Source organism: Pseudophryne corroboree, chromosome 5, assembly GCF_028390025.1.
Source record: "Pseudophryne corroboree isolate aPseCor3 chromosome 5, aPseCor3.hap2, whole genome shotgun sequence".
In the NCBI taxonomy this organism is placed as follows: Eukaryota; Metazoa; Chordata; class Amphibia; order Anura; family Myobatrachidae; genus Pseudophryne; species Pseudophryne corroboree.
The window spans coordinates 108,139,496-108,164,512 of NC_086448.1; the positions used below are offsets into that span (position 1 = coordinate 108,139,496).

The 25,017-nt window shown below is 44.3% G+C and overlaps 2 protein-coding genes and 2 long non-coding RNA genes across 4 annotated transcripts in view; 1 reads left to right on the forward strand and 3 right to left on the reverse strand.

Annotated features, from left to right (window-relative positions):
* The window catches only part of MALRD1 (MAM and LDL receptor class A domain containing 1), a 1,363,691-nt gene that overhangs the window by 907,735 nt on the left and 430,939 nt on the right, over positions 1-25,017 (forward strand). The window lies entirely within an intron of this gene.
* LOC134928822 (uncharacterized) lies at positions 3,742-5,380 on the reverse strand. Its single transcript, XR_010178037.1, has 2 exons — positions 4,421-5,380; positions 3,742-3,940 (listed from the first exon to the last, which is right to left on the reverse strand). It is a non-coding gene; the product is annotated as an uncharacterized LOC134928822 (long non-coding RNA).
* LOC134928823 (uncharacterized) lies at positions 10,727-12,365 on the reverse strand. Its single transcript, XR_010178038.1, has 2 exons — positions 11,406-12,365; positions 10,727-10,925 (listed from the first exon to the last, which is right to left on the reverse strand). It is a non-coding gene; the product is annotated as an uncharacterized LOC134928823 (long non-coding RNA).
* Positions 13,437-20,918, reverse strand: LOC134927302 (uncharacterized). The gene is made up of 2 exons (XM_063921555.1): positions 20,872-20,918; positions 13,437-16,294 (listed from the first exon to the last, which is right to left on the reverse strand). Exon 2 carries the CDS (start codon positions 15,937-15,939, stop codon positions 14,302-14,304), a length of 1,638 nt encoding a protein of 545 aa, XP_063777625.1. The 5' UTR covers positions 15,940-16,294; positions 20,872-20,918; the 3' UTR covers positions 13,437-14,301.

The following is a 25,017-nucleotide window of genomic DNA, read 5'->3' on the forward strand; positions in this document are numbered from 1 at the left end:
TTATGATAAAGAGGGATGGGGGACCCATGTGTGGTGTGATATAGAGGATGGGGAACTGCACACAGTGTGGTATATAGGGATGGCGATCTGCATGCAATATGATATAGAGGGACGGGGACCTGTGACGGTGTGATATAGAGGGACAGGGACCTGCTTGTGATATAAGATAGTGGGTACGTGCGGTATGATACAGAGGGACGGCTATCTTCTTGCGATATGATATAGCGGGATGGGACCTGCACACAATGTGATATTGAGGGACGACGACCTACGTGCAATATGATATAGAGCAGGCTTTTTCAACCCGTGTGCCGCGACCAGTTGAAAGGTGTGCCGCGGAGCCAGAGCAGCTTCCTGCACCTTAAGAGTGAACTGTCGGCCCGGGCTCCTCTTAGAGGATCAGTCGTGCTCTAGCCGTGACCTATGCCTTGAAGACGCGGCAGTGTGATATCACAGGTCACGGCCGCTGCTTCTCACCACCCAGCCAGCCCACCCGCCTGCATACACAGCTTTCCTTGCCCACCCACATCCACACCTGCCCGCCCGCCTACTGCTCAGCATTCACAGCACTCCACTATGAACCACTCCCGCCATTAAGGGATAGGGAGGAGGACAGCTGTATTTTAGGGGCTAATATTTTTTTTATTTCTCCTTTGGGGAACATGAAGATTTCAACAGGATTTATGTGGGGAGAATAAGGATTTATGGGGGGAACAATGTGAATAATTCATCATGTGGGGAGCAATATGATTTATGTGGAGAGCAATGTGATTGTTTTTTCTGTGTAGGCCAATGTATTTGTGGAATTTTTTTTTACTGTGAGGGCCAATGTGTGTTTTTTGTTTTTTTTTCTGTGGGGAACGGATGGCGTGCCTTGGGAATATTAAAATATTGTTCTGTGTGCCGCGAGTAAAGAAAGGTTGAAAATCACTGATATAGAGGGACGGGGACCCACGTGCAGTCTGATATTGAGGGACGGGGACCCATGCACAGTGTGATATTGAGGGATGTGGACCTGCATGCAGTATGATATTGAGGGACGGGGACCCGTACACGCTGTTATAACGAGGGACGGCTACCTGCGTGCGATATGATATAGAGGGATATGGACCAGCGCACGGTGTAAAATAGAGTTACGGGCACCAGCAAACTGTTTAATATACAGGTTTATGGACCTGCTTGCGTGTAATAACGAGAGATGGAGACCTGCGTGTGGTGTAATATAGAGGTATGGGGACATGCAGGTGGTGTAATATAGAGGGATAGGGACCAGCGTGTGGTTTAATATACTATGAATATACAGTATGAGCGAGTTAAAAGAAAAGATATAGGAGTGAAGAAGCAAAAAATTAAAAGAGAAGTGGAGATACTAAAGGATGAAGAGTTAAGAAGCGGGATGTGCCGCTGTCAGTGAGGCAGGGATGTGCTGCTGTCAGTGAGGCAGGGATGTGCTGCTGTCAGTGAGGCAGGGATGTGCTGCTGTCAGTGAGGCAGGGATGTGCCGCTGTCAGTGAGGTAGGGATGTGCCGCTGTCAGTGAGGTAGGGATGTGCTGCTGTCAGTGAGGCAGGGATGTGCTGCTGTCAGTGAGGCAGGGATGTGCTGCTGTCAGTGAGGCAAGTATGTGCCGCTGTCAGTGAGGTAGGGATGTGCCGCTGTCAGTGAGGCAGGGATGTGTTGCTGTCAGTGAGGCAGGCAGGGATGTGTTGCTGTCAGTGAGGCGGGGATGTGTTGCAGTCAGTGAGGCGGGGATGTGTTGCTGTCAGTGAGGTGGGGATGTGCCGCTGTCCGTGAGGCAGGGATGTGCTGCTGTCCGTGAGGCAGGGATGTGCTGCTGTCAGTGAGGCAGAGATATGCTGCTGCCAGTGAAGAGGTAATATTTCTGTGGATCATATTATAATAATAATAATTATTATACTATACACTTTGGATTTTGTGTCTCCATAGGTGGTATTACGTGATTATAATTGTGGTAAATACTATTATGAGATTGTTCACCAAATGATGTGCCTGCTACAATACCAGTTCAGGCTTTTTTATACTTTAAAAGAAGCTTTTTTGCACTTTAATATATGTTTTTGTACTTGTTGTTATGTATTCAGTGGGTCCCGTGGCGTCACTTCCGGAATGGCAGAATGAGCATTCTGTCCACCCCTTGGGGAAAGTTCTGTTGGTTTTGCCACCCGGAAGTGGAATCGCAACAATCCAGCGTATTTATGAAGTTGTTCAGGTGCAAGTGAGCACACTTATTTTAATTTTTGGGCTATTTAAGCTATGTTTTTAAAGGGCATAGTATGGCAGACCCTTGAAGAAGGTGGTAGCACACCAAAACAGCTGTTGGGAGAGGATCTGGCTGTGTGCGTCTGCCATAGCCTATTCCAGGGGTGGGGAACCTTCGGCCCTCCAGCTGTTGTTGAACTACACATACCAGCATGCCTTGCTACAGTTTTGCTATTTGGCCATGCTAAAACTGATGCAGGGCATGCTGGGATGTGTAGTTCAGCCACTGCTGGGGTACCGAAGGTTTCCCATCCCTGGCCTATGCCTTGATATTGATTCTCAGTTTGTATTGCTGATAAGTATACATTGAGAATGACTTGATGTATTTGCTTGCCCACAAGTAAATGATGTGAATACACTTGGATGCAGAATCTGGAGTGCTGGTCTCTGCTTGCTCATTGGCCATTCTTGGAGCTGAGGAAGTGACCTGTTTGTTCACTCATGACCCTGCACCCAATTATTTATAAGAAACCGGGTGCGGTTTATTCTCTATATCTATGGGTTGGGTATGATATACCAGTGGCCGGGATGCCGGCCATCAGTATACCGTCAGCGGCATCTCATGCGCTAGTATATCGGCAGTGTGGCGAGCGCAAAGAGTCCCTTGCGGGCTCGGTGGCTCACTGCGCTCGCCACACATTCTATGCCCACTCTGTGGGTGTCGTGGACATCCACAAGTGGGATGGAATAGCCCCTTTTACCCGGCATTATCATCGATCGGGATTTTGGCGTTGGTATCATGACTGCCAGAATCCTGACCACCGGCAAAGTAACTACATCCCATATATTTGTACATATACAGTATATAAATATTCATGTCCCTGTTGTAGTATTTATATATAGCAAGCACCACTATGGCATGGTATACAGCATTATGGGCCTGATTCCGTATCTGACCAGTGGCGATGTTGCATACAATAGAGAGATGTTTTCTGTTGGAGTTGCACGACAGATAAATCCTGATGGTGTTCGTACAGAGGTGTAATACAAATTAACACACACAAAGAAGTGCATAGAAAATGTGTTGTGTTACAGGGTGTTGGCTAATCAGATGTAGGTGTAGCGCAGTATGGGAATTTTGCAGGCTTGTTGCTGAAAGTGGCTTGGTGCAGAGACGTTGAATCGCTAGCATTGGAGGCCATACTCAGATGGATGATCTGCACCTAGAAAAAGCATGATGACAGCTTTGTAGTGGCAGACCCAACTGCAGCAAAAGATGCAAAGAAAACTCCGTTCCACCTGACCAAACCCCACCCCCTTTTAAGACCCCACCTCCATAAAGGCTGCTTCCAGAATATTCCCAGGCTGGTTTTCCATCCCAATCCACCCCTGCCTACACCTCACTCATCAGTGAGCACTCGGGTACACTCACACTTACCCAGGTACACTTACACCTCACTTAGCATTCACTCCGGTACCCAGATAATACCTCTCATTTTACATTTGAAATCATTTTAGTAAACCATTGTTATTTATTTTGTTTTTGTGAAAGGCTGAGACAAAGGAAGACCTCATATCTTACACCTTGTCCTTTTCAAATGGTTGTTAGAAAGTCTGTTTATAGTCCCTTTCACAAATGATGTTCTGCTGTAGACTCCGCATTCTCAGTTCACCACATTAGGAAGAATGGATTCTTGGTGATGTTGCTGTATGATGGCACACTGTGGGTAGAGTAAAAGATACAATGAATATAAGGGTGGTTAAAAGGTGAAGGTAGAAAAGGTGTTACTAACTGACAAACAAGGTAAAAGAAAAAAATGATGGTAATATTACACAGAAGGTAAAACACAGCTAAAATGTGACATGGTGCAGGTAGAAAAAAGGTGGTAGTATTAGAGAAAAGATAATACATCTGGAAATTACTATAATACAGCAGCCTAGTGTGTCCCTATAAGAGCCCTGTACAGCATTCTCCCAGCTGGTGATATCGCTCTACCTCTACACTCTCCTGTGGGAAATTTACTAAGAATCGATTTGGGTGACATTACAAATCGCTCTTAAGCGCAGATTTTCGCTCATAATCGCTGGAACAAAAGTCACACATTTACTAAATGTCAGCTAGGGCACAGGAGACTGCTATCAGGAGGAGACAGAGGTAAAGGCAGCTGAAGAACAGAATGTCAATAAGAGCAATACCTTACCGTGACAGTCCAGAGAGTTGTCTGGAACTGGAACTCAAGATTGCAGAGGTAACAGCAGAGAAGTGTAGGATATCTCTTTGTATCTCCCAGTAGGTCCAGGAGAGGTTCAATGTTGCACAGGGATGTATAATGTGCAGTAGCCTCCACAAACAGCAGCTGGGATCACCCAGCGATGGAGAGCAGGAGGCTAGATGATTGCAGGAGGCCCAAGCAGAGCGGCAGGGAGAAACACAGAGTAGTGAAATTCCAACCTAAAGATCCCCAAGGTGTCAGAAGGGAATCCAATGCTCAGGAAAGGTGAAAGTATTCCCGCGCACTTCTGTGACTGGCACATCTCTCCCGCCAGACTATTCACCTGCAGGTTCAGGTGTTTCAGGGTGCCCAGCTTCAATATCGATGTCATTTGAACCCTTGTAAAAAGCAGACTTTGATCTATATCGTCTATAAAGCAGAAAAATGCCCAGAGCTATGCCAGTGAATGCGATAGTGATGATGGCAATCGCTGCACAAACAGTCATCAGAAAATTGGTGTTCTCTGTCTTCAGGTTTTCTTTCAGCTCATCAAAATAGTATTTGATGTCACTTTCTCCTGGTGGTCCTTCTGGCAGTGTTTCTGCTATGCTTTCTGATGTTGGATTAAACTCTTCATAATAAATCATCGCTTCTCCATTTTCTTGGGCCAAGTCACTTTCAGTTGTTTGAACTGAAGCTCCTTTGGCACCCGTAACAAATACAATAATCAATAAAATTGACTTGAACGACAGCATCTTGAAGATACGTCTTCTTTCGCCGACAACTACCTTTCAAAAGACTGAAAGTGATACAGTCTATGACATCACCCCTCAGCCACAGCTCCATTATGATGTGTCATGTGATGTCATAATGGAAGCCAGGAAGTGGCTGGGACCTTATTAGACACAATTTGTGCAGGATAACAATGACATTTCCCTGTTGTGTATACAAATAAATGACAAAAATGAAATGATGTTATCACACTGGTGCTCTGACCCAGAGGAGGGAGGTCTCAGTCTGAAACACTTTCAGTAGATGAACATAATAAACTAAATATCTTTTACATTTGCCAAGTGGTAATAAGCATGTAAGACAAAATCACTAGTTCACCAGACAAACCTCATATAAGTGTTCATGTTACGTGTTTCAGGTACCTCCCCTTCACCAGACAAAACTGAACAGCACTGAATTGCACATGGTCTCCATTGTATAGGGAAAACCAGCCTAGACAGTCTAATTCTGGGGATGGTAAATGTTTAGGTTAGGGGTTTACTGGCCTTTTTATCTATATTTATATATATAAATGCAAAAGCCCTCACTCGCTGACTGACTCATCACCAATTCTCTTACTTCCTGATATTTTAGGAAGGTGAAATACAATATATGCATTCTGCAGGGGGAAATAGGAAAACTATGTAATCAGAATTGTAATAAACCTCCCCTAAGGGGATGAAAAGGAGGTTGACATAATGACGTCAATTACTGATACGTGAACTATAACGGCCAAACAGACAATTGGATCAAAATTTGGATTGCACCTCCAATGTGTAGAATTGAATAAATTACAAAAATAATCCTGTCACTTTTTACCGTATCTGCTACGGGTGCTCCTCGGGTAACGCCAAGAACTATGGATTAATATTTACTTACATTAAGACGTCTCAAATGTATATCTTTATAGATTTACCACATTTTTAACACTCATTTAAATGTACAAGCATGAAAATGAGAAACTGCTAGTTATTAATATGGCACAATGCAGAATCTGTGGCTTGAGCAGAGGTAACTGTCACTCATCTGCAATTTTCTGCTACAGATGGAGCCACGCTCATCTGAGGCGGCTCCATCGCAGGCGTGCACTCCCGGCGTGACTAGGCGATCTGTCCACCTAGTTACGCCGGGAGTGCACAGAGACTAGAATGGGGCGCGTCTTCATCACGGACATGCGTGTGCCACCGGACAGAGATACTCTCCCATTCTGTACATAAGCACACCCCTCCCCCAAACTTTGCACCTATATAGCTAGCCACCCATCCCCCACCTAGGCACCCCTACACGCACTCTGCAGCCATATAGGCACCTATGCATCCACACAGGCTCTTCTACACAACCCTTCCACAACTCTGCACCCATATAGCCACCCATGCAACCACATAGGCACCCCTGCTGACCCTTGCACCCATATATACACCCTCCCCAGCCACCTATGCGCTGACCCAGGGACACCTACACCCAGGGGCGGATTGGTACGCCGGGACTCTGGGCTACTTCCTGGTTGGCTGTCCCCACACTGGCTGGCACTCACCCCTACACTGGCTTGCTGCCGTGATCAGAGCTGAGCTCTGATCAGGCAGAGTTTAGAAACGGAAACATTAGACAGTAAAAGGGTGATCTAGGTACTGTTTGTTAGAGAGAAAAGAAATACTCATTCTGTGTAAGAGAATAAAAATGAAGGTGAGATACAGTAGAGAAAAGAAAGATGAAAGAAATGAGAATAAAGTATAAAAACTAATGGGAAAGATGAGGCTTCAAAGAAAAAGTAAAGAAAAGGGGGGCACAGGGACTTGTGTGCGTTATGATAAAGAGGGATGGGGGACCCATGTGTGGTGTGATATAGAGGATGGGGAACTGCACACAGTGTGGTATATAGGGAATGCGATCTGCATGCAATATGATATAGAGGGACGGGGACCTGTGACGGTGTGATAGAGGGACAGGGACCTGCTTGTGATATAAGATAGTGGGTACGTGCGGTATGATACAGAGGGACGGCTATCTTCTTGCGATATGATATAGCGGGATGGGACCTGCACACAATGTGATATTGAGGGACGACGACCTACGTGCAATATGATATAGAGCAGGCTTTTTCAACCCGTGTGCCGTGTGCCGCGACCAGTTGAAAGGTGTGCCGCGGAGCCAGAGCAGCTTCCTGCACCTTAAGAGTGAACTGTCGGCCCGGGCTCCTCTTAGAGGATCAGTCGTGCTCTGGCCGTGACCTATGCCTTGAAGACGCGGCAGTGTGATATCACAGGTCACGGCCGCTGCTTCTCACCACCCAGCCAGCCCACCCGCCTGCATACACAGCTTTCCTTGCCCACCCACATCCACACCTGCCCGCCCGCCTACTGCTCAGCATTCACAGCACTCCACTATGAACCACTCCCGCCATTAAGGGATAGGGAGGAGGACAGCTGTATTTTAGGGGCTAATATTTTTTTTATTTCTCCTTTGGGGAACATGAAGATTTCAACAGGATTTATGTGGGGAGAATAAGGATTTATGGGGGGAACAATGTGAATAATTCATCATGTGGGGAGCAATATGATTTATGTGGAGAGCAATGTGATTGTTTTTTCTGTGTAGGCCAATGTATTTGTGGAATTTTTTTTTACTGTGAGGGCCAATGTGTGTTTTTTGTTTTTTTTTCTGTGGGGAACGGATGGCGTGCCTTGGGAATATTAAAATATTGTTCTGTGTGCCGCGAGTAAAGAAAGGTTGAAAATCACTGATATAGAGGGACGGGGACCCACGTGCAGTCTGATATTGAGGGACGGGGACCCATGCACAGTGTGATATTGAGGGATGTGGACCTGCATGCAGTATGATATTGAGGGACGGGGACCCGTACACGCTGTGATAACGAGGGACGGCTACCTGCGTGCGATATGATATAGAGGGATATGGACCAGCGCACGGTGTAAAATAGAGTTACGGGCACCAGCAAACTGTTTAATATACAGGTTTATGGACCTGCTTGCGTGTAATAACGAGAGATGGAGACCTGCGTGTGGTGTAATATAGAGGTATGGGGACATGCAGGTGGTGTAATATAGAGGGATAGGGACCAGCGTGTGGTTTAATATACTATGAATATACAGTATGAGCGAGTTAAAAGAAAAGATATAGGAGTGAAGAAGCAAAAAATTAAAAGAGAAGTGGAGATACTAAAGGATGAAGAGTTAAGAAGCGGGATGTGCCGCTGTCAGTGAGGCAGGGATGTGCTGCTGTCAGTGAGGCAGGGAAGTGCTGCTGTCAGTGAGGCAGGGATGTGCTGCTGTCAGTGAGGCAGGTATGTGCCGCTGTCCGTGAGGTAGGGATGTGCTGCTGTCAGTGAGGCAGGGATGTGCTGCTGTCAGTGAGGCAGGGATGTGCTGCTGTCAGTGAGGCAAGTATGTGCCGCTGTCAGTGAGGTAGGGATGTGCCGCTGTCAGTGAGGCAGGGATGTGTTGCTGTCAGTGAGGCAGGCAGGGATGTGTTGCTGTCAGTGAGGCGGGGATGTGTTGCAGTCAGTGAGGCGGGGATGTGTTGCTGTCAGTGAGGTGGGGATGTGCCGCTGTCCGTGAGGCAGGGATGTGCTGCTGTCCGTGAGGCAGGGATGTGCTGCTGTCAGTGAGGCAGAGATATGCTGCTGCCAGTGAAGAGGTAATATTTCTGTGGGACATATTATAATAATAATAATTATTATACTATACACTTTGGATTTTGTGTCTCCATAGGTGGTATTACGTGATTATAATTGTGGTAAATACTATTATGAGATTGTTCACCAAATGATGTGCCTGCTACAATACCAGTTCAGGCTTTTTTATACTTTAAAAGAAGCTTTTTTGCACTTTAATATATGTTTTTGTACTTGTTGTTATGTATTCAGTGGGTCCCGTGGCGTCACTTCCGGAATGGCAGAATGAGCATTCTGTCCACCCCTTGGGGAAAGTTCTGTTGGTTTTGCCACCCGGAAGTGGAATCGCAACAATCCAGCGTATTTATGAAGTTGTTCAGGTGCAAGTGAGCACACTTATTTTAATTTTTGGGCTATTTAAGCTATGTTTTTAAAGGGCATAGTATGGCAGACCCTTGAAGAAGGTGGTAGCACACCAAAACAGCTGTTGGGAGAGGATCTGGCTGTGTGCGTCTGCCATAGCCTATTCCAGGGGTGGGGAACCTTCGGCCCTCCAGCTGTTGTTGAACTACACATACCAGCATGCCTTGCTACAGTTTTGCTATTTGGCCATGCTAAAACTGATGCAGGGCATGCTGGGATGTGTAGTTCAGCCACTGCTGGGGTACCGAAGGTTTCCCATCCCTGGCCTATGCCTTGATATTGATTCTCAGTTTGTATTGCTGATAAGTATACATTGAGAATGACTTGATGTATTTGCTTGCCCACAAGTAAATGATGTGAATACACTTGGATGCAGAATCTGGAGTGCTGGTCTCTGCTTGCTCATTGGCCATTCTTGGAGCTGAGGAAGTGACCTGTTTGTTCACTCATGACCCTGCACCCAATTATTTATAAGAAACCGGGTGCGGTTTATTCTCTATATCTATGGGTTGGGTATGATATACCAGTGGCCGGGATGCCGGCCATCAGTATACCGTCAGCGGCATCTCATGCGCTAGTATATCGGCAGTGTGGCGAGCGCAAAGAGTCCCTTGCGGGCTCGGTGGCTCACTGCGCTCGCCACACATTCTATGCCCACTCTGTGGGTGTCGTGGACATCCACAAGTGGGATGGAATAGCCCCTTTTACCCGGCATTATCATCGATCGGGATTTTGGCGTTGGTATCATGACTGCCAGAATCCTGACCACCGGCAAAGTAACTACATCCCATATATTTGTACATATACAGTATATAAATATTCATGTCCCTGTTGTAGTATTTATATATAGCAAGCACCACTATGGCATGGTATACAGCATTATGGGCCTGATTCCGTATCTGACCAGTGGCGATGTTGCATACAATAGAGAGATGTTTTCTGTTGGAGTTGCACGACAGATAAATCCTGATGGTGTTCGTACAGAGGTGTAATACAAATTAACACACACAAAGAAGTGCATAGAAAATGTGTTGTGTTACAGGGTGTTGGCTAATCAGATGTAGGTGTAGCGCAGTATGGGAATTTTGCAGGCTTGTTGCTGAAAGTGGCTTGGTGCAGAGACGCTGAATCGCTAGCATTGGAGGCCATACTCAGATGGATGATCTGCACCTAGAAAAAGCATGATGACAGCTTTGTAGTGGCAGACCCAACTGCAGCAAAAGATGCAAAGAAAACTCCGTTCCACCTGACCAAACCCCACCCCCTTTTAAGACCCCACCTCCATAAAGGCTGCTTCCAGAATATTCCCAGGCTGGTTTTCCATCCCAATCCACCCCTGCCTACACCTCACTCATCAGTGAGCACTCGGGTACACTCACACTTACCCAGGTACACTTACACCTCACTTAGCATTCACTCCGGTACCCAGATAATACCTCTCATTTTACATTTGAAATCATTTTAGTAAACCATTGTTATTTATTTTGTTTTTGTGAAAGGCTGAGACAAAGGAAGACCTCATATCTTACACCTTGTCCTTTTCAAATGGTTGTTAGAAAGTCTGTTTATAGTCCCTTTCACAAATGATGTTCTGCTGTAGACTCCGCATTCTCAGTTCACCACATTAGGAAGAATGGATTCTTGGTGATGTTGCTGTATGATGGCACACTGTGGGTAGAGTAAAAGATACAATGAATATAAGGGTGGTTAAAAGGTGAAGGTAGAAAAGGTGTTACTAACTGACAAACAAGGTAAAAGAAAAAAATGATGGTAATATTACACAGAAGGTAAAACACAGCTAAAATGTGACATGGTGCAGGTAGAAAAAAGGTGGTAGTATTAGAGAAAAGATAATACATCTGGAAATTACTATAATACAGCAGCCTAGTGTGTCCCTATAAGAGCCCTGTACAGCATTCTCCCAGCTGGTGATATCGCTCTACCTCTACACTCTCCTGTGGGAAATTTACTAAGAATCGATTTGGGTGACATTACAAATCGCTCTTAAGCGCAGATTTTCGCTCATAATCGCTGGAACAAAAGTCACACATTTACTAAATGTCAGCTAGGGCACAGGAGACTGCTATCAGGAGGAGACAGAGGTAAAGGCAGCTGAAGAACAGAATGTCAATAAGAGCAATACCTTACCGTGACAGTCCAGAGAGTTGTCTGGAACTGGAACTCAAGATTGCAGAGGTAACAGCAGAGAAGTGTAGGATATCTCTTTGTATCTCCCAGTAGGTCCAGGAGAGGTTCAATGTTGCACAGGGATGTATAATGTGCAGTAGCCTCCACAAACAGCAGCTGGGATCACCCAGCGATGGAGAGCAGGAGGCTAGATGATTGCAGGAGGCCCAAGCAGAGCGGCAGGGAGAAACACAGAGTAGTGAAATTCCAACCTAAAGATCCCCAAGGTGTCAGAAGGGAATCCAATGCTCAGGAAAGGTGAAAGTATTCCCGCGCACTTCTGTGACTGGCACATCTCTCCCGCCAGACTATTCACCTGCAGGTTCAGGTGTTTCAGGGTGCCCAGCTTCAATATCGATGTCATTTGAACCCTTGTAAAAAGCAGACTTTGATCTATATCGTCTATAAAGCAGAAAAATGCCCAGAGCTATGCCAGTGAATGCGATAGTGATGATGGCAATCGCTGCACAAACAGTCATCAGAAAATTGGTGTTCTCTGTCTTCAGGTTTTCTTTCAGCTCATCAAAATAGTATTTGATGTCACTTTCTCCTGGTGGTCCTTCTGGCAGTGTTTCTGCTATGCTTTCTGATGTTGGATTAAACTCTTCATAATAAATCATCGCTTCTCCATTTTCTTGGGCCAAGTCACTTTCAGTTGTTTGAACTGAAGCTCCTTTGGCACCCGTAACAAATACAATAATCAATAAAATTGACTTGAACGACAGCATCTTGAAGATACGTCTTCTTTCGCCGACAACTACCTTTCAAAAGACTGAAAGTGATACAGTCTATGACATCACCCCTCAGCCACAGCTCCATTATGATGTGTCATGTGATGTCATAATGGAAGCCAGGAAGTGGCTGGGACCTTATTAGACACAATTTGTGCAGGATAACAATGACATTTCCCTGTTGTGTATACAAATAAATGACAAAAATGAAATGATGTTATCACACTGGTGCTCTGACCCAGAGGAGGGAGGTCTCAGTCTGAAACACTTTCAGTAGATGAACATAATAAACTAAATATCTTTTACATTTGCCAAGTGGTAATAAGCATGTAAGACAAAATCACTAGTTCACCAGACAAACCTCATATAAGTGTTCATGTTACGTGTTTCAGGTACCTCCCCTTCACCAGACAAAACTGAACAGCACTGAATTGCACATGGTCTCCATTGTATAGGGAAAACCAGCCTAGACAGTCTAATTCTGGGGATGGTAAATGTTTAGGTTAGGGGTTTACTGGCCTTTTTATCTATATTTATATATATAAATGCAAAAGCCCTCACTCGCTGACTGACTCATCACCAATTCTCTTACTTCCTGATATTTTAGGAAGGTGAAATACAATATATGCATTCTGCAGGGGGAAATAGGAAAACTATGTAATCAGAATTGTAATAAACCTCCCCTAAGGGGATGAAAAGGAGGTTGACATAATGACGTCAATTACTGATACGTGAACTATAACGGCCAAACAGACAATTGGATCAAAATTTGGATTGCACCTCCAATGTGTAGAATTGAATAAATTACAAAAATAATCCTGTCACTTTTTACCGTATCTGCTACGGGTGCTCCTCGGGTAACGCCAAGAACTATGGATTAATATTTACTTACATTAAGACGTCTCAAATGTATATCTTTATAGATTTACCACATTTTTAACACTCATTTAAATGTACAAGCATGAAAATTAGAAACTGCTAGTTATTAATATGGCACAATGCAGAATCTGTGGCTTGAGCAGAGGTAACTGTCACTCATCTGCAATTTTCTGCTACAGATGGAGCCACGCTCATCTGAGGCGGCTCCATCGCAGGCGTGCACTCCCGGCGTGACTAGGCGATCTGTCCACCTAGTTACGCCGGGAGTGCACAGAGACTAGAATGGGGCGCGTCTTCATCACGGACATGCGTGTGCCACCGGACAGAGATTGTCTAATTCGTTGATTACAGTTAAAGTGCTATTGCAAGCAAATAGTCAGGATTCAGATTTTTTAAAATAAGTAATTAAATTTATTGGTATACAGATCACCTTGGTTACAGAGGTCAGTCCTCTGTTATCAAATTTGAATATCAGAATGCCCAGATCAGGGCGTTACATTTCAATATATTCATTATACATTTCATTATTCACGCCTACCGTAATGACACTTGTTTTCTAATAAAATGGACATATATGGACATTGGCATAATCAAACTAAAAATATGTAATTGCGTCAGAATTACAAGTTTCTCTTGGACATTACTAAAATATCCAATTCCTATTTTTCCATTGTCTACAATATGTGTGTGTGGGGGTAATGCATTCTTGGAAATAGACTGGACTTCGGAAATGCGTACGTGCAATTAGAACTGGCAAACAATTTGTTTTCAACATTCTTTTCTATGTTTTAAAGTTCAACTAAAATACAAAAGAATATATGCTGTATCATTTAGAGAAAAACAAAATGGATTCTCTGCTGCTTATATCCTATACTAGAGACTATGGCTTTCTGGATATATTCTGACTATATGTGTGCATGCATATTACATGTACTAACCAGTAGTACTTATGGAAGGTTTTTAGGCCTTCAGCAGTTTGTCTCTGTCACAGTATTCGACAGCTCCACCCTTTGATCAGGGACATTATCCATGTGCCCTGTCATCTCAGGAGAATTTCTAGGAACGTACAGTTCACTAATGATCATTTCATGTAAAATTGCTGTTTTGCGTTTTGCAGTAATTTTCTGAATGCAACATAAACTACATCTGTAGACTGTGTATAGCAACAAGATGGCTACGATGATCACAAGGATAAATTTCATCACAGAATACATTATATTAGAAAACTAGGCTCCCATTCCTGAGAACTAGGTACTGGGGTTAAACATAGACCACCATGCATCATCTTCAGAATCGGGATCATAGTGTGCTCGTTTAAAATCTTCCTTTAAATCATAAGCTTTATTCATGTAATTAGTAATAATGGCGTTTGGATTAGTATTATTGTTAGTCAAATAATTACAGCAATGTACGCCGAGGTTAGTTTCAAGGGTTAGACAATAACCTCCTGACTGGGCTGTCAGGTAATCCAAAACGAGTTTGTGTTGTAACAGTTCATTACGAAAAGCTTTCAGTTTATGTCCGACATATCGAAATGTTTCATCATAAAGTTCAGTAACGTTGTCAATGAATTGGGCTAGATCAACAATCTCCTTTTGGTTCTCCAAATAGCCCCAGGTACCATAGGAAAAGATGTTGGCAAGGGTGGTACCAATACGATGCTTTATGGAGGAGTCAATTAACGGAAGGTGTTTCCGAATTATTATGTCTCTCTTATAACGTTGACCATCTTTTTGACCATCCTGTAAAAACACTTTTTTCAACTCATTATGGGTTATGGTGTAGAACTGTGGAATAATTCTCCCCAGGTAGCAAAGACCTTTAGAATTTGGGGGTAACCATTTATAAGCATTTTTCCTACAAATGTAATACATATCATGTGGAAGAAGGTAGGGAATGTCAAATCCTAATACCATAGTAGCTACTATCATACCAATCTGGCATGTCTGTACAATAGGATCTGTTTCAGAATGAGGAACATTTACTGGTAACGTGTAATCAAATACAGAGTTGTAGTAATCTATGGTGCATGAAATGCAATTGGAGCTTTTAAAATCTTTGCTACATGGCTCAGCACACTGTGGAACATATGGCTTGTATATGTTAACAATTTTATCACAATATCCTTTTTTCACTTTACCTAATTGAACTGGGTGATCTGCCTTGGGAAGGGTAAACATTCCTGCACTGGTCCACAGTTGTGGTTCATAGGATCTCATGTCAACTATAGTTTTATTAAAACAAAATGGCACTTGATCACTAACATGTGGGGCCAGAACGATGATGGGTGGCTTTGTCTTGTTATATTGATCAGTAACGTGTCTTCCACAACTTTTTAGGCTACAATCTTCTTCACAACTCTCTACACTAATTACTTTGGTTATCTCATTGTGTGATGCAGGGACTGGTGACATAGGCAGATTTTCGCTCAATAGCGGTGTTCTGGTACATACCCAACAATTTGTGACATTCAATACCTGTCCCAACAGTGCGTGATATTTTTGAATGGGGTAATTCCGAGAGTAATATCCAACATTATCCATACACCAGAGTATGCACCTCTCCTCTGGGGGTTTGGTACAGTAATTACAAATGCACCTTTCGACTGGAGGTAAATCAGACTCGGTGCACAGATCATCGTTGTTGATAGATCGGGGGGGCCTGCTTAGAAAAGAGGAAGGAATTGTTTGGTTAAAATAATGACCATCCACTCTAATGGAGGCCGCATAATCAGACCATGAGCCCCTGCTCGCCCTCTCTCCAAGATACAAAATGCCCCCTATGGTAAGGACCATGATGGTTCCCAGTAAACAGCAAAATAATTTGAAACTTTTCTGGGACATTATTCGGTAGGCCTGTAATCGATTATATGCAATTATCTCCATCTTGCTTGAAGAGCCCTGCTACACACAGGTCGGGTAAGTTTGTATTCACAAGCAAATTAGAGTCTCTGGAATCTTTCGTCGTGTCTGCGCACAAATCAGAGTCTCTTTGTTTTTTCAAACTTGGGTCTCTTACCGGTTTGCAATGGGATCCATGTACCCACGTGTCTCTTTCGGCAACCTTTATGGAGGTATCTGTTGTCAAGAGCACTTGCCAAGGACCGTCCCACCGATCTGTGAGGGAACCCGACCGCAGGAAGCTTCTCACCATCACATGGTCCCCAGGCTGAATCTGGTGTGCTGGACCCAAGGAGGAAGTAGGCTGAATACTCTGTTGAGCACGTCGGAGATCTCTTAGCTGCTTAGACAATTGAATAACATATTGAACAGTCAAATTATGTTGCATTTTTAAATCAGTCTTTGGGTTAGTAACGTATCTTGGTTGAAGTCCAAATAGCAATTCATAAGGAGAGAGATTGAGCGGGGGTTTAGGTGTGATTCTAATACTATGAAGCACTATAGGTAGTGCTTCTGGCCACGACAATCCCGTCTCTTTGGTAAGCTTAGCTAACCTGTTTTTAATAACCCTATTAATTCTTTCCACCTTTGCTGACGCCTTTGGGTAATACGGCGTGTGTAGTTTGGATTCTATTCCTATCATTTCACACATTCTCTGAAAAACTTTCCCTGTAAAGTGTGTTCTACGATCACTTTCAATAACATACGGTAACCCATATCTACATACAAATTCTTGCAAAATTTTCTTAGCGGTGAACTGTGCGGTGTCTGAGGCCGTAGGCCAAGCCTCAACCCACCCGCTGAATATGTCCACTAAAACCAACACGTACTGAAGCCCTCTTATCTTTGGTAACTGAATAAAATCAATCTGTAACTTTTGAAATGGACCTGAGGCATTTGGCAAATGTCTCATCTGGGTAGGTACTGTCTTTCCAACATTGTTTTTCAAGCAAATAACACAGCTTTCACATTTATTTCTGGCAACCTTGATAAACTCTGGAGCATACCAATATGACTGAACAATTTTGTTCATGCTGTCTGCACCCAAATGTACTAAGCCATGAGCACCTTCTGCTAGTGCTGGCAACAATTGTTTAGGAGCCACTGGTTTGTCATCTGGCCCTACCCAAATACCATCCTCTCTCTGACAACATTTTTTTAATTTCCAATTGTTAATCTCATTTGACGATGTACCCTTCTGATACTGTTTTAGTCTTTCCCATGTTATTTCATTAAAAATCATCATCATGGCTGGTGTTTCAGATTGGCATGGAGCTACGGCAACTTCTTTGGCTGTCATGTCAGCCAACCTATTACCCATGGAAACAGCATCAATTTGTTTTGTGTGTGCTTGACATTTAATTACTGCAACTTCTTCTGGCAATTGTATAGCATTTATTAACTCTTTTACTAAGTGAGCATTTGCAATGGGTGTTCCTGCTGCAGTAAGGTATCCCCTATGCTTCCAGATGGCCTCAAAATCTTGTACTACTCCAAACCCGTATCTGGAGTCTGTGTAGATGTTTACTCGTTTCCCTTCTGCTAACTGGCATGCTCTAATTAATGCTATTAACTCTGCTACTTGAGCTGAATGAGGTGGGCCCAATGGTTTGGCTTCTACAACCTTATCCTGTGTCGTGACAGCATACCCTGTCACCAATGACCCATCCTGTGTCTGCCTGTGACAACTACCATCGGTGAACAAAACCATATCTGGGTTTTCTAATGGTGTTTTAGAGATATCAGGTCTAACTGAAAAGTTTTGATTCATGTATGTATTGCAATTATGCACATTGTTCTCCTTCTCCTCCTCATCCTCTCTACTCCTCTCTTTGGAGGACGAGGGTAACAATGTGGCAGGATTCAGATTGTTGCACCTGTGTATTGTGAGATTACCAGGAGTTAAAAGAGCTATCTCCCACCGGGAGAATCTAGCAGTGGACACATGTCTAGTCTGTGCGTTGTTTAGTATTTGTGCAACTGCATGTGGGACATACAGGTGTAATTCATGCTGTAACACAATATCTTGGGTCTTTTCCAGCAATAGGACGGCTGCAGCCACTGCCCGTAAACATGTGGGCAATGCTTTTGCAACCGTATCCAACTGTGCACTGAAATAACCTATGGGTCTGTGTCTGTCCCCATGTATTTGTGTCAACACCCCTAAAGCTGTGTCTTTATTCTCACTACAATAAAGTTGGAATGGTTTGCTGTAGTTAGGTAAGCCTAACGCTGGGGCCGTGGTCAACAACTGTTTAATTTTGTCAAAAGCAGCGACTGACTCAGGTGTATGCTGCACTATCTGTGGTTTATCCTGAGAAATGAACTGCTGTAGGGGTAGGGCCACTGTCGAAAACCCTGGTATCCATTGTCTGCAAAATTGTGCCATGCCAAGAAAGGCACGCACATCCTTTTGTGTTTTGGGTAATGGATGTTTTACCATTACCTCCACCCTCTGAGGGTCTAACTGTCTTTGGCCTGGTGCCAAATAATGACCCAGATATTTAACCTTGTCAGTGCACAGTTGAATTTTATCCTGCGACACCTTGTGACCTGCCTCTGCAAGGAAACACAATAATTGTTTAGTGTCTGCAAGGGATGCTTCAAACGACTTGGAGCACAGCAACAGGTCGTCTACGTATTGTATAAGGACGGAACCATCTGTGGGTACAAAAGATTGCAGATTATTACGCAGGCATTGTGAATACCAATTTGGACTCTCAATATACCCTTGTGGAAGCCGTGTCCAGGTGTACTGGACACCCCTATAGGTAAATGCAAACAGGTATTGTGAGTCAGGATGTACTGGCACTGAAAAAAATGCACTGCATAAATCAATTACACTGAAATGAGTTGCATCTGCAGGAATCTGCGTTAATATGGTGGCAGGATTTGGCACCACTGGATAATGCGACTTTACCACTTTGTTCAGTGCCCTTAAATCCTGAGTCAAACGCCACTTTGTAGGTTTCCCAGGTGTGGGATTACGCTTGGCTATGGGAAACACTGGAGTATTTGCAGTGCTTATACACTTTACTAAAACTCCCTGATTTAGTAAAGTTTGCATAACTGATTCTAGTCCTTTCTCTGCTTCTGGCTTTAATGGATATTGCGGAACCCTAGGAGGTAATTTTCCCGGGAGTAATTCCACCTGTACCGGAGGTGTATCCTTTATTAAGCCTATATCATGTGACTCAGTGGCCCATAAGTGCTCAGGTATTTCATTAAGCATGTTCTTTACCTGCGGAGATAAAATCACAGGGTAAATAGAGGTTTTTATATGGGCGGTATCCAAATACGCCTGCACTTCCTCTGTACTTTTGTCAGGAATCTGTAAAAATACCCCATCTGGAGAGCAATATATAGTGCAGTTTAATTTACAAAGTAGGTCCCTACCTAGTAAATTAGAAGGTGAATTTTCCGATAACACAAAGGCATGTGAGGTTGATATGGGACCCAGTGTTACTTTCTGATTAGAAGATACAGGGAGTGTAGTGACTTTCCCAGTAATTCCTATCGCTTGTACTGTTTGTAAAGTTTTGGAAATATTCCCCTTATCTTTTAATACACTGCGTTCAGCACCAGTATCAATAAGGCAATTGTATGTATCATTGCCTACTTGCATCCATACGGTAGGCTCCGGTAACCCTCCCATATGGGCAGCAAGAATGCTGGCGCTAGCCTCATCCTATAGTCTTGCTCTGGTCCCTTGACCCCCCCGTGCAGCCCATGACTGTGAGGGAGACTGTGAAGCTCCTGCTGCAGCGATTAGGCGTTGTCCTCTGGGCTCTCGGCCAGGAGAGCTTGCAAAGGAAACTTTGTTGGCTCTATACTTTCTGCCGGGGGGAGGAAAAGGAGGAGGGGGAATCACGGAGGGAGAAGAGTGAAAAGGCTGTGCAGAACGCCTTGCTGGTACCTGTAGTGCTCTGTAAGATGGACAACTACGCTGGTAATGTCCATAAATTCCGCATGCATAACATATACCATTTTGAGATGCTTTAATCTGCTTAATCTGGGGAGTTTGCTTCTGATGCATATGTTCTTTTAAGGACTCATTTGCTGCTCTCTCTAAAGTTTTTATCTGCAATGTCATTAGCTTATCTTTAGCCTTAGAATCCTTAACTAAAATATTTCTTTTATGTCTTTTTGAAGCATTAAGCAAAACACCAAGTACTTCATCTTTTCATTCAGGGTACTGTATGGTCACGCGGTCACGCAATTTTTCATTTAACCTATCCATAAATAAACCCTTAATTATGACTGCAACCTGTGCATCATTCTCATCACTGATTCCACCATACTCCTTAAGATTTTCCATCAATTGCTTATAGTATTCAGCCACAGACTCAGTCAGCTCCTGTTTTGTCTGATACAATTTAGACTAATCAATACGCTGGGGAAATACCAGTTTTAACTGTTCTTGAAACATTTTCACCACATTCTTCTGCTGCTCAGTAGTTAATTGCGTAGCCTCTAGCATTTTTGCTGTAACTACCTTAGTGCTATCAATTTTCTCATTTGGATACATTGCTAGTATTAACTGCTTCCAATCCCTCCCTGCAGGTTCATGTATGAGTGACACAGTTTCCACATATTTACATGCCTTATGCAGATTTTTTCTTGGATCGGGAAAACTCTGTATTAAAGATTGCAAATCTGTTTGTCTCCAGGGACTCCACATCGGAACAGTTCTATCTGACCCTACCTCTTGCCCTGGCACTGTAAATACCCTGACTGGTTGCAACTCCAGTGTAGGTTTGGGTTTGTGCAGAGTATCTTTAGTAATTATAGCTTCAGCGCGCAACCTATCTGCTTTTTCCTTGCGAGTCTCTTTCGCTGCTACCTCCTCTGGTTCTGATAATATCTCATTTGTGCTACCGTCACTAGATTCCTCACTAGTTTTAACAGTTACCTGACCTGAGCTCGTGGAGGACGCAGCAGCCCTCTCTGTTCTCCCAACTGCCCTAGGTTGTGCTAGCGTGCAAGCTATTCCTGCAAACTGTTGCTCCTCCTGCCACTGATCCTCTGATATACTAGTAATATTCTGAGGATATAGTGGACAATATGCTGGAGGGCGACAGTCCCCTGTTGGTGCGGATACTGATGATGCCAGTGCCAGATGTTTATGGCAATCTGTTATAAGCGGCTGGGTTTGCATTGCTCCAACTGTATTATCTAATTTATACATATTGGCAATAGCATACCACTGGCGCAAGCATCTCAGTTGTTTTAACCTATTTTGAGCCTTCACTGTAGACATGATTCTGTCTCTTACTGTGTCTAAACATTCTGTATTGAACAATCCACATACAGGAAAACACATTTTATCAAGCTTGGTAAGTGACACCCACTGGTCACAATACTGCACAAGGTTTGGATCACATTGTTCCATTATAAAGTAAGCACTTCTAGGGTTAATTCTCCCTGCTCTTTCATACGTCGAAAAACCTGCCCCCATCTTGAACAGCAAATAGTTTTAACGCGGTACGTCTACCTATTGAAACCAGCAGTAAATATCCCTATAATCACAATTAATACTCTTCTTTAGAGTTACTCACTTTTGTGCACAGTAACAGTTACTGTTAATACATCAGATTGTTACACAGACTCAGAATCCTGAAGGGACTGCAGATTCCGTTATCTACCAGAATCTATATATTTAAACTAATTAGCAGCCCTTTTCTAGATCAGTATTTCTATGAGTTACAATCACTTACACGATTTTCAAATATAACCTTGGGCTGTTCACTCTGTTCTCTCTCACACACCCTTCTTGTACACGTGTAGCTGACTAACAAGGGAGGTGGTCTATGTGCTTTTTACTTATTTTTGGCTCTTATCTTTTCTCTATCGTCCTAAGTGGATGCTGGGGTTCCTGAAAGGACCATGGGGAATAGCGGCTCCGCAGGAGACAGGGCACAAAAAAGTAAAGCTTTACTAGGTCAGGTGGTGTGCACTGGCTCCTCCCCCTATGACCCTCCTCCAGACTCCAGTTAGATTTTGTGCCCGAACGAGAAGGGTGCAATCTAGGTGGCTCTCCTAAAGAGCTGCTTAGAGAAAGTTTAGTTTAGGTTTTTTTCTTTACAGTGAGTCCTGCTGGCAACAGGATCACTGCAACGTGGGACTTAGGGGGAAAGTAGTAAACTCACCTGCATGCAGAGTGGATTTGCTGCTTGGCTACTGGACACCATTAGCTTCAGAGGGATCGAACACAGGCCCAGCCGTGGAGTCCGGTCCCGGAGCCGCGCCGCCGACCCCCTTGCAGATGCTGAAGCGTGAAGAGGTCCGGAAACCGGCGGCTGAAGACTCCTCAGTCTTCATAAGGTAGCGCACAGCACTGCAGCTGTGCGCCATTTTCCTCTCAGCACACTTCACTGGGCAGTCACTGAGGGTGCAGAGCGCTGGGGGGGGGCGCTCTGAGAGGCAAATATAAACCTTATACAAGGCTAAAAATACCTCACATATAGCCCATAGGGGCTATATGGAGATATTTAACCCCTGCCTGACTGGAAAAATAGCGGGAGAAGAACCCGCCGAAAAAGGGGCGGGGCCTATCTCCTCAGCACACGGCGCCATTTTCTGTCACAGCTCCGCTGGTCAGAACGGCTCCCAGGTCTCTCCCCTGCACTGCACTACAGAAACAGGGTAAAACAGAGAGGGGGGGCACATTAATGGCTATATATATATATATTAAAGCAGCTATAAGGGAGCACTTAATATAAGGATATCCCTTGTATATATAGCGCTTTGTGGTGTGTGCTGGCAGACTCTCCCTCTGTCTCCCCAAAAGGGCTAGTGGGTCCTGTCTTCATTAGAGCATTCCCTGTGAGTTTGCGGTGTGTGTCGGTACGTGGTGTCGACATGTATGAGGACGATATTGGTGTGGAGGCGGAGCAATTGCCAAATATGCAGATGTCACCCCCCAGGGGGTCGACACCAGAATGGATGCCTTTATTTGTGGAATTACGTGATGGTTTATCTTCCCTTAAACAGTCAGTTGAGGACATGAGGCGGCCGGACAATCAATTAATGCCTGTCCAGGCGCCTCAAACACCGTCAGGGGCTGTAAAACGCCCTTTGCCTCAGTCGGTCGACACAGACCCAGACACGGGCACTGATTCCAGTGACGACGGTAGAAATTCAAACGTATTTTCCAGTAGGGCCACACGTTATATGATCTTGGCAATGAAGGAGACGTTACATTTAGCTGATACTACAGATACCGTAAAACAGGGTATTATGTATGGTGTGAAAAAACTACAAACAGTTTTTCCTGAATCAGAAGAATTAAATGACGTGTGTGATGAAGCGTGGGTTGCTCCTGATAAAAAGTTGATAATTTCAAAAAAGTTATTGGCATTATACCCTTTCCCGCCAGAGGTTAGGGCGCGCTGGGAAACACCCCCTAAGGTGGACAAGGCGCTCACACGCTTATCCAAACAAGTGGCGTTACCCTCTCCTGAGACGGCCGCACTTAAGGATCCATCAGATAGAAAGATGGAAGTTATTCAAAAGAATATATACACACATGCAGGTGTTATACTACGACCAGCTATAGCAACTGCCTGGATGTGCAGTGCTGGAGTAGTTTGGTCAGAATCCCTGATTGAAAATATTGATACCCTAGATAGGGACAATGTTTTACTGTCGTTAGAACAAATAAAGGATGCATTTATCTATATGCGTGATGCACAGAGGGATATTTGCACACTGGCATCTCGGGTGAGTGCTATGTCCATTTCAGCCAGAAGAGCCTTATGGACACGACAGTGGACAGGCGATGCGGATTCAAAACGTCACATGGAGGTTTTGCCGTATAAAGGGGAGGAGTTATTTGGAGTTGGTCTATCAGACTTGGTGGCCACGGCTACTGCCGGGAAATCCACTTTTTTACCTCAAGTCACTCCCCAACAGAGAAAGGCACCGACCTTTCAACCGCAGCCTTTTCGCTCCTACAAAAATAAGAGAGCAAAGGGCTTGTCGTACCTGCCACGAGGCAGAGGAAGAGGGAAGAGACACCAACAGGCAGCTCCTTCCCAGGAACAGAAGCCCTCCCCGGCTCCTGCAAAAACCTCAGCATGACGCTGGGGCCTCTCAAGCGGACTCGGGGACAGTGGGGGGCCGTCTCAAAAATTACAGCGCGCAGTGGGCTCACTCGCAGGTAGACCCCTGGATCCTGCAGATAATATCTCAGGGGTACAGGTTGGAATTAGAGACGGATCCTCCTCATCGTTTCCTGAAGTCTGCCTTACCAACCGTCTCTTCCGAAAGGGAGAGGGTGTTGGAAGCCATTCACAAGCTGTACGCTCAGCAGGTGATAGTCAAAGTACCCCTATTACAACAAGGAAAGGGGTATTATTCCACTCTATTTGTGGTACCGAAGCCGGATGGCTCGGTAAGGCCTATTCTAAATCTGAAGTCCTTGAACCTCTACATAAAAAAGTTCAAGTTCAAGATGGAGTCACTCAGAGCAGTGATAGCGAACCTGGAAGAAGGGGACTTTATGGTATCCTTGGACATCAAGGATGCGTATCTACACGTTCCGATTTACCCCGCACACCAGGGGTACCTCAGGTTCATTGTTCAAAACTGTCACTATCAGTTTCAGACGCTGCCGTTCGGATTGTCCACGGCGCCTCGGGTCTTTACCAAGGTAATGGCCGAGATGATGATTCTTCTTCGAAGAAAAGGCGTATTAGTTATCCCATACTTGGACGATCTCCTAATAAGGGCAAGGTCCAGAGAACAGCTGGAGACAGCTTTAGCACTATCTCAAGAGGTGCTAAGACAACACGGGTGGATTCTGAATATTCCAAAATCCCATTTAATCCCGACAACTCGTCTGCTGTTCCTAGGAATGATTCTGGACACGGTTCAGAAAAAGGTTTTCCTTCCAGAGGAAAAAGCCAAGGAGTTATCCGATCTGGTCAGGAACCTCCTAAAACCAGGAAAAGTGTCAGTACATCAATGCACAAGAGTCCTGGGAAAAATGGTGGCTTCTTACGAAGCAATTCCATTCGGCAGATTCCATGCAAGAATATTCCAAAGGGATCTGTTGGACAA